This window comes from Pseudorasbora parva, chromosome 1, assembly GCF_024679245.1.
Source record: "Pseudorasbora parva isolate DD20220531a chromosome 1, ASM2467924v1, whole genome shotgun sequence".
Classification (NCBI taxonomy): Eukaryota; Metazoa; Chordata; class Actinopteri; order Cypriniformes; family Gobionidae; genus Pseudorasbora; species Pseudorasbora parva.
In genome coordinates, this window is record NC_090172.1 from 3,799,896 (window position 1) to 3,816,370 (window position 16,475).

General features: G+C 38.8%; 1 protein-coding gene across 1 annotated transcript in view; it reads left to right on the forward strand.

Annotated features, from left to right (window-relative positions):
• Positions 1 to 16,475, forward strand: part of LOC137091355 (A disintegrin and metalloproteinase with thrombospondin motifs 7) — a 113,749-nt gene that overhangs the window by 91,880 nt on the left and 5,394 nt on the right. Inside the window, exons 20-23 of the mRNA XM_067455724.1 lie at positions 1,744 to 1,896; positions 1,988 to 2,161; positions 2,645 to 2,791; positions 4,685 to 4,847. Of these exons, the coding sequence (XP_067311825.1) occupies positions 1,744 to 1,896; positions 1,988 to 2,161; positions 2,645 to 2,791; positions 4,685 to 4,847 (637 nt within the window). The remainder of the gene's footprint in view (positions 1 to 1,743; positions 1,897 to 1,987; positions 2,162 to 2,644; positions 2,792 to 4,684; positions 4,848 to 16,475) is intronic.

The window sequence follows — 16,475 nt, forward strand, 5'->3', positions numbered from 1 at the left end:
ACTAGTCAGCTGACCGATCTCGTTGCACAGCGACGATCTGAAATGCCTGAGCCAAAGTCTGTCATCAAAGTGGTTGGGTATTATTACCGCCCAGAACTGTCTCAAACAGCTGCGTTCCCAAACAACAGGCATCCGCCTCTGAGAGCAAGATAACATGACTGCGTTTATTGCATTTCGTCTGCGTGCTCTGAGGTCATTTATTATATATGAATAACACCCACAGTGGCTTCTCCTAATGCTGCAACTTCCATTTTTCTCAGTGATAATTGGTACCAGTTTATCAGGAGGTTAGGATTTTGTTTACTTCGACTCACTGGATGGAAACTGCTTTATTTGCAAATGTGTTATGTGATATTACAATTCTGCGCATAGGTTAAATTAATTTGGATGGAAACATATAGCTAGTGTATGAGTGTACAGTTTGTGAACCGTTTGCTGAATCTGTGAAAATGTGAATCATTTTAACAAAATAAGAGGGATCATACAAAATGCATGTAATGTTTTATTTAGTACTATCCTGGATAAGATATTTTACATTAAAGATGTTTACATATAGTCCAAAAGACAAAAAAATTGCTGGATTTAAAATTCAGCTATTTTTCTGTTGTCTTCCATGTAACATATCTTATTCAGAACAGTGCTAAATAAAAAATAACATGCATTTTGTATAACCCCTCTTATTTTGTTAAAATTATTCAAATTTTCACAGATTCAGCAACAGGTTCACAACATTTTAAGCACATCTGTATGTGTACACCAGGTTTCATAATATAGTTATAAGAATGCTGTTGAAGCCCAAAATCTCAAAAAATGTGATTAGTTAAAGGGATAGTTCACCCAAAAATGAGAATGTGATGTTTATCTGCTGACCCCCAGTGCATCCAACATGTAGGTGTGTTTGTTTCTTCAGTAGAACACAAATGAAGATTTTTAACTCAACCGTTGCAGTCTGCCAGTCATAAAGCATGTGAATGGGTAACAACTCTATGAGAGTAAAAAAAAACATGCTTACAACATGCACAAAAACCCTGCTGCTCCTGACGACACATTGATGTCTTAAGACACGAACTGATCGGTGACTGAGAAACACAACAGTATTTATGTTATTCTTTTGCTTCATATCCAGACGAATCTCATCTAGTGTTCCCATCTGTCATTACATCCGCCTAGAATGGTCAAACTGGCGCGATATATTATGTAGATGCCTCATTCGGCCGATGTAGCACTATTGAGGCATATATATATATATATGATCATGCCAGTTTGACCTTACCAGACGGAAGTAATGACAGATGGGAACATTAGATGAGATTCGTCTGTATATGAAGCAAAAGAATAACATAAATACTGTTGTGTTTCTCACAGACACCAATCAGTTCGTGTCTTAAGACACCAATGTGTCGTCACGAGCAGCAGGGTTTTTGTGCAGGTTGTCTAAGCTTGTTTTTTGTTTTTTTCTCTCATAGAGTTGTTACCCATTCACATGCATTATGACTGGCAGACTGCAACGGTTGAGTTAAAAATCTTCATTTGTGTTCTCCTGAAGAAACAAACACACCTACATCTTGGATGCACTGGGGGTCAGCAGATAAACATCACATTCTCATTTTTGGGTGAACTATCCCTTTAATGTAAATGTGTATCCAGGAACGGGTCCTACTTGGATGAATTACATTAAGCAGGGTTACACACCTGTTTCAGTGTGAACCGATACGTAATACTACAAATGATTTCATATGGTAGTGCTCCACGAGTTGTGGGCTTGGTGCCATCTGGAGGTCCGTGTCCTGCAGCACTGATGAGGAATCCGACTGTGATTTAGCTACTAGGCCAGTGCCAGCGCGCCGCTGCTACCTTCGACCCTGCTCCGCATGGAAAATTGGAGAGTGGAGTAAAGTAAGATGCATGCTCCCAAACATCATAAAATCAGAGAATTTTCAATGAATAATGAAACAGTGGATGCTACTCCTGATCTCTATTTTGGCAGTGCTCGAAAAACTGTGGCGTAGGAGTGAAGGTCCGAGAGATTCAGTGTCACGACACAAGAGATCAAAGGTTGCTACGGCCGTTTCATTGTCAGGCCAGCTCTCCCAGACCTCCTGTCCGAATTCCCTGCAACATCCACAGCTGTTTAGATTGGTACACCTCCTCTTGGGGGCAGGTAAAGAGGTTTTGTGCTCTGTAGTTGGCCTTTGAGATTCTTGTTTCTTGATCTTCACTCTACACTGCAAAATGCATTTCCTACTTAGTATTTTTGTCTGTTTCTAGTCTAAATATCAAAGAATTCTTACATTAAGAACATTTACTAGACAAGTAAAAATTATTGTCTTGTTTTAGGAAAGAATAATTCAAAATTAAGAGAGTTTTTGCTTAAAATAAGCTAAATAATCTGCCAATGGGGTAAGTAAAATGATGTTGTTTTAAGATTATTTTGCTTACACCATTGGCAGATTATTTAGCTTATTTTAAGCAAAAACTCTCTTAATTTTGAGCTATTCTTTCCTAAAACAAGACAATAATTTTTGTCTAGTAAATACTTCTTGTTTTAAGAATTTTTAGAGGTTTGGACTAGAAACAGGACAAAAATACTAAGTAAGAAAAGCATGTTTTGCAGTGTCTGATTTTAACACGTCTTTGCCCACAGTGTTCAGAGATGTGTGGAGGTGGGGAGCAACAGAGGCTGGTCACTTGCCCTGAAACTGGGAAATGTGATGACGACGGGCAGCCCAAATACATCCAGGCTTGCAATGTCCATCCATGCAACCAATGGATTACTGGATCCTGGGGTCGGGTGGGTATCATAAAGCTCTTGAGAAAGCATTAGTTTTGAAGTTTGACAGTGTGTCTCTGCACTCAACATGACATCATGACTTTGCGTAAACATACATGCCATTTTCTAAAGCCAAGTGGCGTGTTATCTGTACGCATTTTGAGCTATTCGCGTGTATGTCTACGCCGAAACGAACCATTATGTCTCTGTGTGTGTGTGTGTGTGTGTGTGTGTGTGTGTGTGTGTGTGTGTGTGTGTGTGTGTGTGTGTGTGTGTGTGTGTGTGTGTGTGTGTCCACAAGGTAAATAGATTTATAAACATACTAAATTATGTTTTTTTTTAAATGTAAAAATGTAGAATGTTTCTTTTGATGGGTAGGTTTAGGGGTAGGGACTGTGCATGCATGTGTGTGTGTGTGTGTGTGTTGGGTAGATTTAGGGGTAGGGGCAGCGTAGGGGGATAGAATGAAACAGCCTTGATAAACACGCTAAAAAGCGATTATGCGTCTTGATAGCAAGCCAAAATGGCATACGAATTGGTGTATCATACATACGCCATTTCATGAGATCAGTCTTGCTGCACTAGATAACAATCGATGCATCTAAAGATGGAATCCAAAAAGCCCACACACTCAGAATTAAAAGGACATCATTTGCTTGGTTCTGTTTCTCTTTTTTTTTTAATTATTATTATTGAAAAACACTCAAAATATTGCCCAGTCCCATTAAAACCAAGAACATCTGTTTGGTTACATAAGTGTAGAACAGTGAGCGAACTCTACACCATAAAACTGGAAGGCAGCAAAGAAGAAGAAAGTGAGGACAAACCTCATGATTGATTTGAATGTGTAAAAGTGAAGATTTGTGAACAAGAGAAGACTTCCTGACTCCATTAAAATACCCCCCTTATATTATGTATGGATAAGGAATAAAAAACACCCAACAAACGATTGGCAAGAAAACATTCGCTTGAAAGCCTCTGATTAATTTACTTGTTCTGTTTTGGCAATTTCTGAAAATGTCAACGTCCCAAATAGTGGAAGAAAATTACAGATTGATTCATTTGGAATTATCTCTCAGTCTTTCCAGGTATTCAAAAATAAAGAGAAATAATAGAGTACTCACACTGTGCAGAATGTCACACCTCAATGTAGGAAATAACATAATTGGACAATCAGTGAATTCAAATGAACAGTGTGACCACATGAACTCAAGTGTGGGTATCTGCAAGTTGGAGTAATAGGCGTAAAAACTAGGTACAATTGGTTGTGTAAGCTGCCTCTTATAGTGTGGGATAGGGTTAGGAGTTCATTTCTGGTGTAACATTTCACCTTTCGGCAGCTATCACTGTCTCCATGAACACGATGCTCATCCTTCACATTAAGTTGCATCTGAACCAGCTTTTATACATAGACCTTACACTATAATTAGGTTTCCTTATTGGACATCCAAAATGTCAAGAAATCATGACATAGTATTTCAATATTCTAAAACATCACCAGTGTTGATTTGACACAATATGGCTGGTTTGCTAATCGGTATTAAAGTGTTCGTATGATAAAATATTTAAGTCCTTCAAACCTTGTGCACCCACTTTTTTAAATTCTAAGGGTCAGAGTGGACACTGGTCATGTAACACTATGTTTTCATGCATTCAGATAATCCATTTATAATTTGATTGATAGCACAATTGGACTGAAAAACCTTCAAAATGTTTCTGAACTGAACTCAGTCTGAATGGCATTTTAATTTTATTTTAGCAGTGACATCATATCGGTGACTTTCTTCGATCCTGAATGTGGCGAGTGGGCAATGCAATGAAGTTTTGTTATGTGTGTAATGCACACGTAAACAAATGTGTAAATCGGACTGAAACATTTAGGGTTCATGTGAACGGTCTATTGTGTGTTGGCAGTGCTCGGTGTCCTGTGGAGGAGGCGTTCAGCGACGACTGGTCAAATGTGTCAACACTAAGGCCGAGCTTGAGGATGAAAATGAGCATGCGGATTGTGATCATGAACCTCGACCAAAGAACACAAAGAAGTGTAACATTCATGACTGTGACAGCGCCCCCTCTGGTGAGTAGAGCTTGTGGGATAAAGACAATCTATACAGGTGCTGGTCATATAATTAGAATATCATCAAAAAGTTGATTTATTTCACTAATTCCATTCAAAAAGTGAAACTTGTATATTATATTCATTCATTACACACAGACTGATATATTTCAAATGTTTAGTTCTTTTAATTTTGATGATTATAACTGATAACTCATTGAAATCCCAAATTCAGTATCTCAGAAAATAACAGTATTTCTCAAGACCAATACAAAGAAAGGATTTTTAGAAATCTTGGTCAACTGAAAAGGTATGAACATGAAAAGTATGAACATGTACAGTACAGTACTTTATACTCAGTTGCTCTGCTATGGCCTTCAGCTCCTCTGCATTGTTGGGTCTGGCATATTGCATCTTTCTCTTCACAATACCTTATAGATTTTCTATGGGGTTATGGTCAGGTGAGTTTGCTGGCTACTTAAGACCATGGTCCTTAAACCAGGTACTGGTTGCTTTGGCACTGTGTGGAGCTGCCAAGTCCTGTTGGAAAATGAAATCTGCATTTCCATAAAGTTGGTCAACAGCAGGAAGCATGAAGTTCTCTAAAACATCCTGGTATCGTTGACCTTGGACCTCAGAAAACACAGTGGACCAACACCAGCAGATGACATGGCACCCCAAACCATCACTGACTGTGGAAACTTTACACTGGACCTCAAGCAACGTGGATTGTGCCTCTCCTCTCTTCCTCCAGACTCTGGGACCCTGATTTCCAAAGGAAATACAAAATTTACTTTCATCAGAGAACATTATTTGAACCACTCAGCAGTCCTTTTTGTCTTTAGCCTGGACGAGATGCTTCTGACGCTGTCTGTTGTTCAAGAGTGGCTTGACACAAGGAATGCGACAGCTATAACCCATGTCTTGTATACGTCTGTGCGTAATAGTTCTTGAAGCACTGACTCCAGCTGCAGTCCACTCTTTGTGAATCTTCCCCACATTTTTGAATGGGTTTTCTTTCACAATCCTCTCCAGGGTGCCATTATCCCTATTGCTTGTACACTTTTTTCTACCACATCTTTTAATGTGCTTGGACAGAGCTCTGTGAACAGCCAGCCTCTTTTGCAGTGACCTTTTGTGTCTTGCCCTCCTTGTGCAAGGTGTCAATGGTCGTCTTTTGGACAATTGTCAAGTCAGCAGTCTTCCCCATGATAGTGTAGCCTACATAACTAGACTGAGAGCCCATTTAAAAGCATTTGCAGGTGTTTTGAGTTAATTAGCTAATGAGAGTTTGGCACCAGGTTTCTTCAATATTGAACCTTTTCACAATAGTCAAATGTTCTGTTTTTGTTGTTCAAATGTTCAAATTTGGGATTTTCCTTAGTTGTCAGTTATAAACATCAAAATTAAAAGAAATAAACATTTGAAATATATCAGTCTGTGTGTAATGAATGAATATAAGATACTCGTTTCACTTTTTGAATGGAATTAGTGAAATAAATCAACTTGTTGATGATATCTAATTATATGACCAGCACCTCTACATGCAAACAGAGAAATACTGAGAAATTCAAAGAAAGAAGTGATTCTGAACTGCCTGTAGGTTTGTAACAAGTTTGCATAATGCCAGCTGATGGCCTTAATTGGCTGCGTGCGAACAGCGTCTTCTTTGACCCGCCCTCAAACACTGTAACTGTAGCTGAGACTGGAAGAGTTTGGATTGTGTCGTTGACATGATGTCGACAAGAGGATGTTTTCTGCGCTGTAAAAGCAAATCCACTCTGCATGGACTTCCAAAGGATGCGAACTTGCGCTATATTCACTGTATATGAAGCTTAGTTGTACATGCATTTTATCTATTGTTGTTGCAAATTAAACTGGAATAGGTGAATTTTAACATTGAAAATATTGACTTCATACACATGAGATGCCAAAGCTAAAAGGGATTTTTTTTTTCTATGGCTTGGGCAAATCTGTACACTCAGTGCGGTGTATGTTATTGTGAACTGCAGTTACTAGGTAGCATGAACACTAAGAGCATATGTAGACTTAAAGAAATTGCCTTGCATTTATCAGCAATGAGAGAGAGAGAGAGAGAGAGAGAGAGAGAGAGAGAGAGAGAGAGAGAGAGAGAGAGAGAGAGATCCATTTTCTCTGTATTTGCTATTCAAGGTTCCATAAAGTGCTGCACCTTTAGATTGGTTTGGCTTGATCATTGCCGATTGCTGGGGACTTAGACAGAATGTCTGTGCCATTTAAGGACCCATGAATCGTCCTTCATTGCTGCTCTTTTGTCATGGGTCATTGGGGATAGAAGAACACTGTGTGTGCAGCCCCGACAATGATTATTCTGATATAAAGAGAACGAGATACATGAACAAGAGTTATAGTCTCAGACAAATAAGATAAAATCTAAAAGATTGTAGCTTTTAGCTTAAAGGGGTGATGAATTGGGAAATCAACTTTCCCTTGAGCAAGGTCATGATAATATAAGATTATACTGTAAGTTTCAGAGCTGAAAACGTCCTTTTTAGTCAAAGAAAAGCTTTTATAGACACCAGACCCAGAAAACGATCGTGAGCTTCACTCTTACGTCATCGCACGACGAAACACACACATCTACAGAACGTCTAATCCAGTAGCCCCGCCCACCGACTCGTCTAATTCAGTAGCCCCGCCCACCCACTTATCTAATTTAGTAGCCCCGCCCACCGACTCATGGAGCTGATCGGTCGATCACAAGCCAGCAGCAATAAACATGCTGAAGAAGATAGCAATATATTGTGGAAGAACACAGTCGCTGCATAAGCTTCCTTCGAATCATAATATTAGGAATGTGTGATACTTCATTTATTTTTAATAAAGTTCCAGCTCACGTGGGGAAGATCGTTTGTGTGTTCACTTCATTTCACTGCGGAAGTCTCAAGTGCTGGATTTGCCTTCTATAACTGGATCTGACAGGAATGGTTCAACAAAATTATGTGAGTAAAACGTATTTTTTATATGTAGTAATAGTAGTCCGGGGGCTGTGTGTTTGGGCTGTGTACCAAAACGTAAGCCCGTCGGCAGATATTCTTTCTTGATCTGGTTGCGCACGTGTGTTTGTGTGTGTGTGTGCAATTCACGCTTATATTGACCGATCATGCGGGCCATGTAATACAGAAATAATATTCCCATCAATCGCGGGTAGATGAGATAAATCATTGTGTTTGCTTGATAAAGCCCTGTGAGAGAATCATCCCGGTTGCCGCTTTCAGAACAATCCCTCCCTGAAGCTCATTAAATATGCAAATATTCTCCGATCCTAGCCGTGGGCTCGAGTGCTGCACGCCCATCATAACCCAGCGTTCAGGAGAGAGCCTCAAAACCAGTGTAGAAAATAGCCTATTACTTATTAGTTATGATGTTTTTGAATGTAAAAACCACACGAATGTTGTTAGTTGACCTCAGATGACAGTATAAAAAAGAAAAAAAGCCAGTTCATGACACCTTTTTAAAGTCTTAGCATAGAATGAGATGAAAGGCATTCACAGCAGGTTTTAGACGAATTTACAGGAATATGTTATTCATATATTGTCCTTAATTGGAGGTTCACAGATAGCAGCTATCAGCAAATTGGAAAATTTCAAGCAAGAAAATGCTCCTTTCCTTAACCTTTACTTCTTCTTCATATCCCTGTGAGGAATTTTAGTGACTTCTTCGTTCTTCGAGTACTACAGCTCACCTGTCTCACAGCCTTTAATTACCATCATCATTACTTTGAAATGTACCTCCAGGCCTGTCATGTACTAGTGCTGAGAAAATAGCTTCGGCTCAGTTTGATAATTAAAATGTCATTCGTGATGAGTGGTTTGGTGGTACATGTGGTTAATTCCTTAACTTTAGAAAGAAATTATCCTGGAAATCCACCCACGTTTGATTAGTTTTGGGTAAAGCAATGTTTGCTCTTAATAATTTCACCCTAGTGCAGGGGAATAGGAGACTTCATGATTATTTAAAAAAATAATTACGCCACCATGTTGTGTGCAAAAGTTTTTCCGGATGAAACACCTCAGCTTTCTATATGTATTATTTATATTAATCCATACAGACTTTACTGGCCCCAAGATGTTGTTCTTTGTCATACCTTGAATTTTACCTTTCGTCATGTGGAGAATTGTATTATTTAAATATCTTTTAGATGTGTTTTTTCAGTTTGTGTTTGCACTATTAGAAGACCAGGAGAAAAACATTACCGACATAAATAAAAAACCTAACTATTAAATTTCTAATTTCGCGAATCAACCAAGTGGATGGATGGATGGATGGTTGGTTGGTTGGATGGTTGGTTGGTTGGTTGGTTGGTTGGTTGGTTGGTTGGTTGGTTGGTTGGTCGGTCGGTTGGTTGGTTGGTCGGTCGGTCGGTGTGTTGGTTGGTTGGTTCGATGGATGGATGGATGGTTGGCGGGTTGTTGGCTGGTTAGTTGGATGGATGGATGGTTGGTTGGTTGGTTGGTTCGATGGATGGATGGATGGTTGGCGGGTTGTTGGCTGGTTAGTTGGATGGATGGATGGTTGGTTGGTTGGTTGGTTGGTTGGTTCGATGGATGGATGGATGGATGGTTGGCGGGTTGTTGGCTGGTTAGTTGGATGGATGGATGGTTGGTTGGTTGGTTGGTTGGTTGGTTCGATGGATGGATGGATGGATGGATGGATGGATGGATGGATGGATGGCTGGTTGTTTGGATGGTTGGTGGGTTGGCTTATGGATTTCTGAGGCATACATAAAATACTGGCTTAAATTTGCTATGTGAGACTACTGATTTCCCTTTGTCCTCATTAACTAATGATTTCGTTGGTTGGTTGATACTTTACTCTCACTGCTTACTTATTATTTTTGTCTTGTTTCTAGTCTAAATATCTAAAAATTCTTACATTAAGAAACATTTACTAGACAAGAAATTACTTGAAATTAAGAGAGTTTTTGCTTAAAATAAGATAAATAATCTGCCAATAAGGTAAGTAAAATAGTGTTGTTTTAAGATTATTTTTCTTACCCCATTGGCAGATTATTTATCTTATTTTAAATTTTCTTAATGTTGAGTTATTTTTTCCCAAAACAAGACAATAGTTTTTACTTGTCTAGTAAATGTTTCTTAATGTAAGAATTTTTAGATATTTAGACTAGAAACAAGACAAAAATACTAAGTAAGAAAAGCATTTTTTACAGTGCAGACTCCTAGCCCTGGAATACTTGAGTTCAACAGTCATCTGAATAGGATCTCCTTTCTTTGTTTGTTGGTGTTGGATTGTAAATTAATCAGCTTCTTGACCAGCTACCAAAAACCTGGTCCCGTTGGCTCAAACGGTGATAGTATCAGCTGGAGGGTCTCACAGTCTGCTGTGTTACTGAGGGGAAGCTTTTGCTTCACTGTTTCCCATCCTGGATGCCTTCTGCTGAAGAGTGCTCTCTGAGTGTGGACTTCCCCACTCTACATTTGTAAATTATGGCGTCCCAAAGGGCTATTAATAGTATTGTTTTTTTCCTTTGCCTCAGATAAAAACCGCTTTTGGCAAGGCATCTGCTGATGCGATCACTTCACTGACAGTGTTTTGGATGTTGAGAGAGGTCTTGCATAAGTGTTTGGATTGAATTCTTTTGACATTGTCCAAATAGATCACAAGTGGATTTGCATGGCATATTAACTGAAGTCAGCTGTTGCTTGCTTGCACAGTTGAATGAATGCTGTTATATAACAAGTTAACCCTGTGCTACGGTACATCTTTAAACAATTGTGTTAACATATTGAATGCAACGCAGTCTGCTAAAATAATGAATGTAAATGTATTGCTCAGAGGCTTAATTGAGTTCAGATAATTCGCCATATTTTCCCATTAAGATAAATACGGTAAATGTTATTTTGGAATGTTTTCTGAAAGGTCAAAAAAAAAAAATCCAGTTTTTTAAATGTTATGTACGAACATTAGGGGAATATTCAATTTTAGAGAGTTTAGAGAACATTCAAAAGTAACAAGTAAAATATTTAAAACAAAATGTCCAACTAAACTTTTCAGGTAAAAAAAAGAAAGTTCCACGAACATTTTGAGAGCATTATTAAAGACCAGATAACTTTGGAAAAAACTTTGTTCATAACTTTGAGAGAACTGTGGCAGAATGACTCTTTAGGAAGAATACAATTAGAAATGAGACAATTGTTGTCATGCAGGTTTTATTCCTGGAAGAATTTGAAGAGAAAATTTGAGTTCATATTGAAATCTGTGATAATATCTATTTGCTTTATGTTTGATATCAATGCTGTTTACAGTAGGATAAATAATTGAGACATTAAAGAGACCTTATTTTGTGCTCATTTCCCCCTATGGGTTCATATCAAAAACTTTTCTATGGGTTGTTCAGTCCATATTTTAAAAAAAATGCTGTAATGAAAATGCATGTCCAAAACATCACACTGTCAATAACAGTATGGTATGGTAGCACAGATAGCCAAACAAAGAAAAAACTACAGCAGACTGTCAACAAAGCATCCAAGATCATAGGGAAACCACTGCCTTCAGTCAATTCCCTCTATACATATCGGACTGTAAAGCGGGCAAAGAAAATCATCTCTGACATCTCACATCCAGCGAACCACCTATTTCAGCTCCTTCCTTCAGGGAGGCGCTACCGGTCACTATCTACCAAGACCAAACGCTTCATAAAGAGCTTTTTCCCCATAGCCATCAGGACTCTGAACTCCTCTCTTTAGTTTAGTTTTTCCTCTCATACACTACGCATGGTCATGTACCCACTGTATTTTGTATTGTTACATGTTGTGATGTGTATTGTCTATTTGTTGTTTGTAATGAATGTTGATGTAGAGCTTAAACACACTGTACCGAAAAAAATTCCCCAGGCATTGTCGTGTGGCGAAATAAACAATCGAATCGAATCAACTTGAAGGTAAAAGTAACGTCAGTTCAAAAGAAAAGCCCTTTCAGATGTGATTTTGTGGAAAATTATTGATTGAAGATTACAAAGACAAACGTTTTCCAGTGTGATTTACAGTAGTTTCCATGAGAACTGCCTCATTTGTCTTCTGAGATTTTGAGTACTGAATGAGTGACCAAAAATAAACGCAAACTACATTTCCTGTGTCACTGAGACTCCTCAGCATTGTTTAAAGCAGCTCTTACAGGATGTTGGGGAGGTGGGGTAAGTTCTGACCGGATTAATGAGCCCTCTCCCAGCCGAAGGACATTGTGTGTCACGGGATTTGGTCTGCTTCTCTGTGTGGAATAAATCATGTAAATACAGGATGTGTGTGTGTGTGTGTGTGTGTGTGTGTGTGTGTGTGTGTGTGTGTGTGTGTGTGTGTGTGTGTGTGTGTGTGTGTGTGTGTGTGTGTGTGTGTGTGTGTGTGTGTGTGTGTGTGTGTGTGTGTGTGTGTGTGTGTGTGTGTGTGTGTGTCCTTGTGTCCTTGTGTCCTTGTTTATATTACATCGTGGGGACCAAATGTCCCCTTAAAGGGTTAGTTCACCCAAAAATGAAATGTATGTCATTAACTCCTCTCCCTAATGTCATTTCACACCCGTAAGACCTCCGTTCATCTTCAGACACAGTTTAAGATATTTTATATTTTAGTCCCAGAGCATTATGCAGTCAATGCACACTTCACTGTCCATGTCCAGAAAGCTAATAAAAACATCACCAAAGTAGTCCATATGAGACATCAGTGGGTTAATTAGAGGCTCTGGAAACATCAAAAATACATTTTGGTCCAAAAATATCAAAAACTACGATTTTATTCAGCATTGTCTTCTCCATGTGCCTCCAAAAAGAATCAAACGGTTAATGAATCAGTGAATCGATCAAAGATTCGGGTCGCCAATATCATGTGATTTCAGCAGTTCGGATCGTGTCAAACTGCCAAACTGCTGAGATCATGTGACATTGGCGACCCAAATCTTTGATATTAGCGTTATTAGCTTTCTGGACATGGACAGTGAAGTGTGCATTGACTGTGCTCTGGGACTAAAATATAAAATATCTTAAACTGTCTTACGGGTGTGGAACGACATTAGGGGGAGAAGTTAATGACATCAATTTCATTTTTGGGTGAACTAACCCTTTAAGGATAGTAAAACCTGAGATCACAAAAGGCTTATAAATCATACAGGATGAGTTTTTTTTGAGAACGTAAAAAACACTCAGTCAATCTCATGTCAATCTTGAGTACCTATAGAGTAGTATTGCATCCTTCATATCTCCGAAAAGTCTTTAGTTTTATTATATTTATAAAAGAAATATGGGCTGTACCGAGTCTTTCCGGAAAAAAACGAGCGGCTGGAGGCGTATCGTGTGGGCGGAGCTAAAGAATGACGAGCGCAAAGCGGTGACGTCCTCAAGTGTGGAGAAAAATGTTACTTTTTTCAGATTTAACTAATACATATATGATCCAGAATCAGATCCGGAGGCTGAAATAAATTGAACAGGAGAAGCAGCAACAGCAGGACGTCCGTCTCTGTGGTATGGACTGTATTTAGTGGCCTGTCAACATTTGTGTGTCTTTACTCGCAGTTTATGAGGACATGATTCGGTTTATGGACTATTGTATGCGTCTAGACCTTAGCAGTGGCAAGCAAAACGGTTTTGCACGTCAGACTAGTGTAACGTTATACATAGAACAATGTAACCAACCAAACAAACAACCATCCATCCAATTCAACAAACCAACCATTCATCCATCCATCCAAACAAACAACCATCCATCTAATTCGACCAACCATCCATCCATCCATCCATTCATCCGTACATCCGGCTAACCATCTAACCAACCAATTATCCATCCATCTAGCTGAACCCTTCACCCATTTATGATGGCAAGCATGAGTTGAATATGTACACACAACGAGACTACAGTTAGATCTATCCTGAATGCATCATAAAATGAAGTCTTATTAGGCTCTAATTCATCCTATTTTTGTAATAAAACATTACAGTTCTTTTTCAGTTAATGGTCAGTCCATTAATTCACTGCTGTTAGAAGCTCCTTGTTGATTTGTTCTGCAGCCTCCTTAGCTCTAATACTTATATATGTATTATCAACATGGTAAGTGTGCTGTAAATCCTGCAGAACCTGTGACTGAATGACCTCAGAGTGACAGGATCATAGATGAGCAGACTATGCACCATGTGAAGTGTTTCTGAAGCGTCTTCATTTGAGCTGACAGAACATGACAGCTTTCACAGGCTGTAATGAAGTGTTCTCCAGCAGAGACAAAGCAAAAACTAGGAAGCTTTGCAGGTATATGTTAGAAGCTAAGATTTTATTTTACTGCACAATGAACTATTTATGAATGGCTCTTTGTGATATGCAACATATGCACTGAATTATGGTAAAATGTAACACTATGGCAACGCCTTTCTTTCGCTGACAGAACTGCAGTTTCTTTCAGTTTTTTAACCTCAGTTAGTCCTAAAAGACTGGTCATTGTCATTCAGTTTGAAATGTTGACAACAATTTTTATTTTTTTTCCTTCCGCATTTATAATTCTTTGCAGCCTTTAGCCACTGCCAACAATACACATCTGAATTCCTGCACCTGGAAACAATACAAGTAGACACGATTATGGCTAAAAGGTATTTCCTACTAAAGTAAGAGGTGGTATTTTACTCTGGTAAGCGTATCCACAGCGGACTGGTGGAAGTGGCCTCGGATGGCAACATGCCCAGTGCATTATGGGTGTTGAAGTATTCCTACCTACCTAGCGCAGCCTTTTTTTTCTTCTTTTTTTGCCTTTCTACTGCATAGGCATAATGAAAGCCCATTTTGCCAACAATGAAGTACCCCTTTAAGTAAATCGAACAAAAACATACCAGTGAGATCGTATAAATTCATACGAATTAGCCACCAATTTGCCAAACAGTTTGTGAATTGCCATGAGAATATGTTAGAATGAGACGTCATCTTCAATAATGCTGTGTCCCTGAATGTCATTGAAGTTGATATTTTCCTGGCATAAATCTTCACCAACTTTGTTTAAAGTCATAATGAAACTGAAGTTGCGTTAGTCTTTTTTCCTGTTGTGACGTTTTGTTAACCCCTAACAGTTTTGGTTAGAGGATAACAGTATATACAATTGAAATAGCTTCTGGAATAAGAAAAAATGTTGGGCGGGGCTTGATTTTGTCTGAGGGGAATTGATTGGATGGTTGTGGTCTGTTATTGGTGGATCTCATGTGAGTGACAGGTTGCCCCGCCCTCATCATCAGACAAGAGATATCACTGCAAGAGGGAGGGGAAATTATTTTGTTTAAAGATTTTGAGGCACAAAAAAAAAAATGCACAGTGCACAGGTAAATCATTTATAATAAATACTATTTCAGTCTTCATACCTCACATTTAATTCAGTGTGTTTCACACACATTGTAAATACTTGCCATTATTTTGTAATAATTGTACAATTTACTAGCAACTTCTGAGTGAAATGTATTTCTACACCAATTTTTTTTTTTTTTTTGGCCTTTCGAGCATGCCACAATTATTTTGACATGCTTGCTTTTATTCAAAATACCACTAGACTTCATTTCCATGATGCTTTTGGATGGATAAAGCGGTGTTTCCGTGTTTTTTTTCTAGGCTTGGTTGTGTTTATGGGGTGCAGTATAACATGTCTTAATACTTTTTTTTTTTTTTTTTTTTACCTTTATTCCACACCGCTGTCTCCACTGGCCTCTGAACGGCTCGTTTGCTTCCTGCTTCTATGAAGCCCATCCCTTTGAAAAACGCAATGGTCTTAGATTGGTTAGATGGCCAATACAGTTTCCTGTATTTTTATTGGCTGAAGTGCCAAGCACAGGTTAAGGCCACGCCCCTTCCCATTACGGGCAGAAGTCACATCTGCGGAGACTAGTGAGGGTTTATGATGTCACCAACCCAGGAAGAAGCTCGTTGTAGTCCAAACCGGCCATTTTTGTAGGCAATAAACTGCCGTAACTTTAAAAGACAATATCTCCGTTTGCATTGAACTTTCAGCGATGTAACTTTGCAGACACTGTTTATGCTCAAGCAGTGACATTACACACACTAACTAAAGTTAATAAAGTGAAATCGCATGCAACCATCCTTTTAAAATGTACCACATATGCATGTTCCCATGTATTTTTTTATTAAATCCCATTGTGTGCATATAGAGCGGCAGTGTGGGAAGGCACAGGAGCAGTGTGTGATCCCACTGCAGCTGAGGCCCCTGACCCCACTGATGTCAACACACTGTGATCGAGATGCTGTCGTGCTGAGACCTGAATGACTCCTTCTGTTAGTGGAGTCACCCGGTGGGAATGCTCTGAAAATCCATTTAGTCTGCAACTCTTCTGTAAATTTGCATTGTAAACCCTTCTTTGTTTTTGATCTCTCCTCTAAGCGTTTTTGGTCTTATCGCTTTTTCAAACGAGGCATTTAAAGAATGCTTTTAATCAGCCTGTTACTGGCACACTTGAAGTCTTCTAACTGGTATTCAGAAAGAAAATATTTCTTGTCTTGCGGAATGCATTGAAAACATGCCCAACAAAGGTTAAAATTTAAAAAATACAGCAGAGATTTTTTTATGGCTATCATGGCAATATATGGCATTTTGTGTTGGGAAGGCTCTAAGTGGCATCTTGTTTGT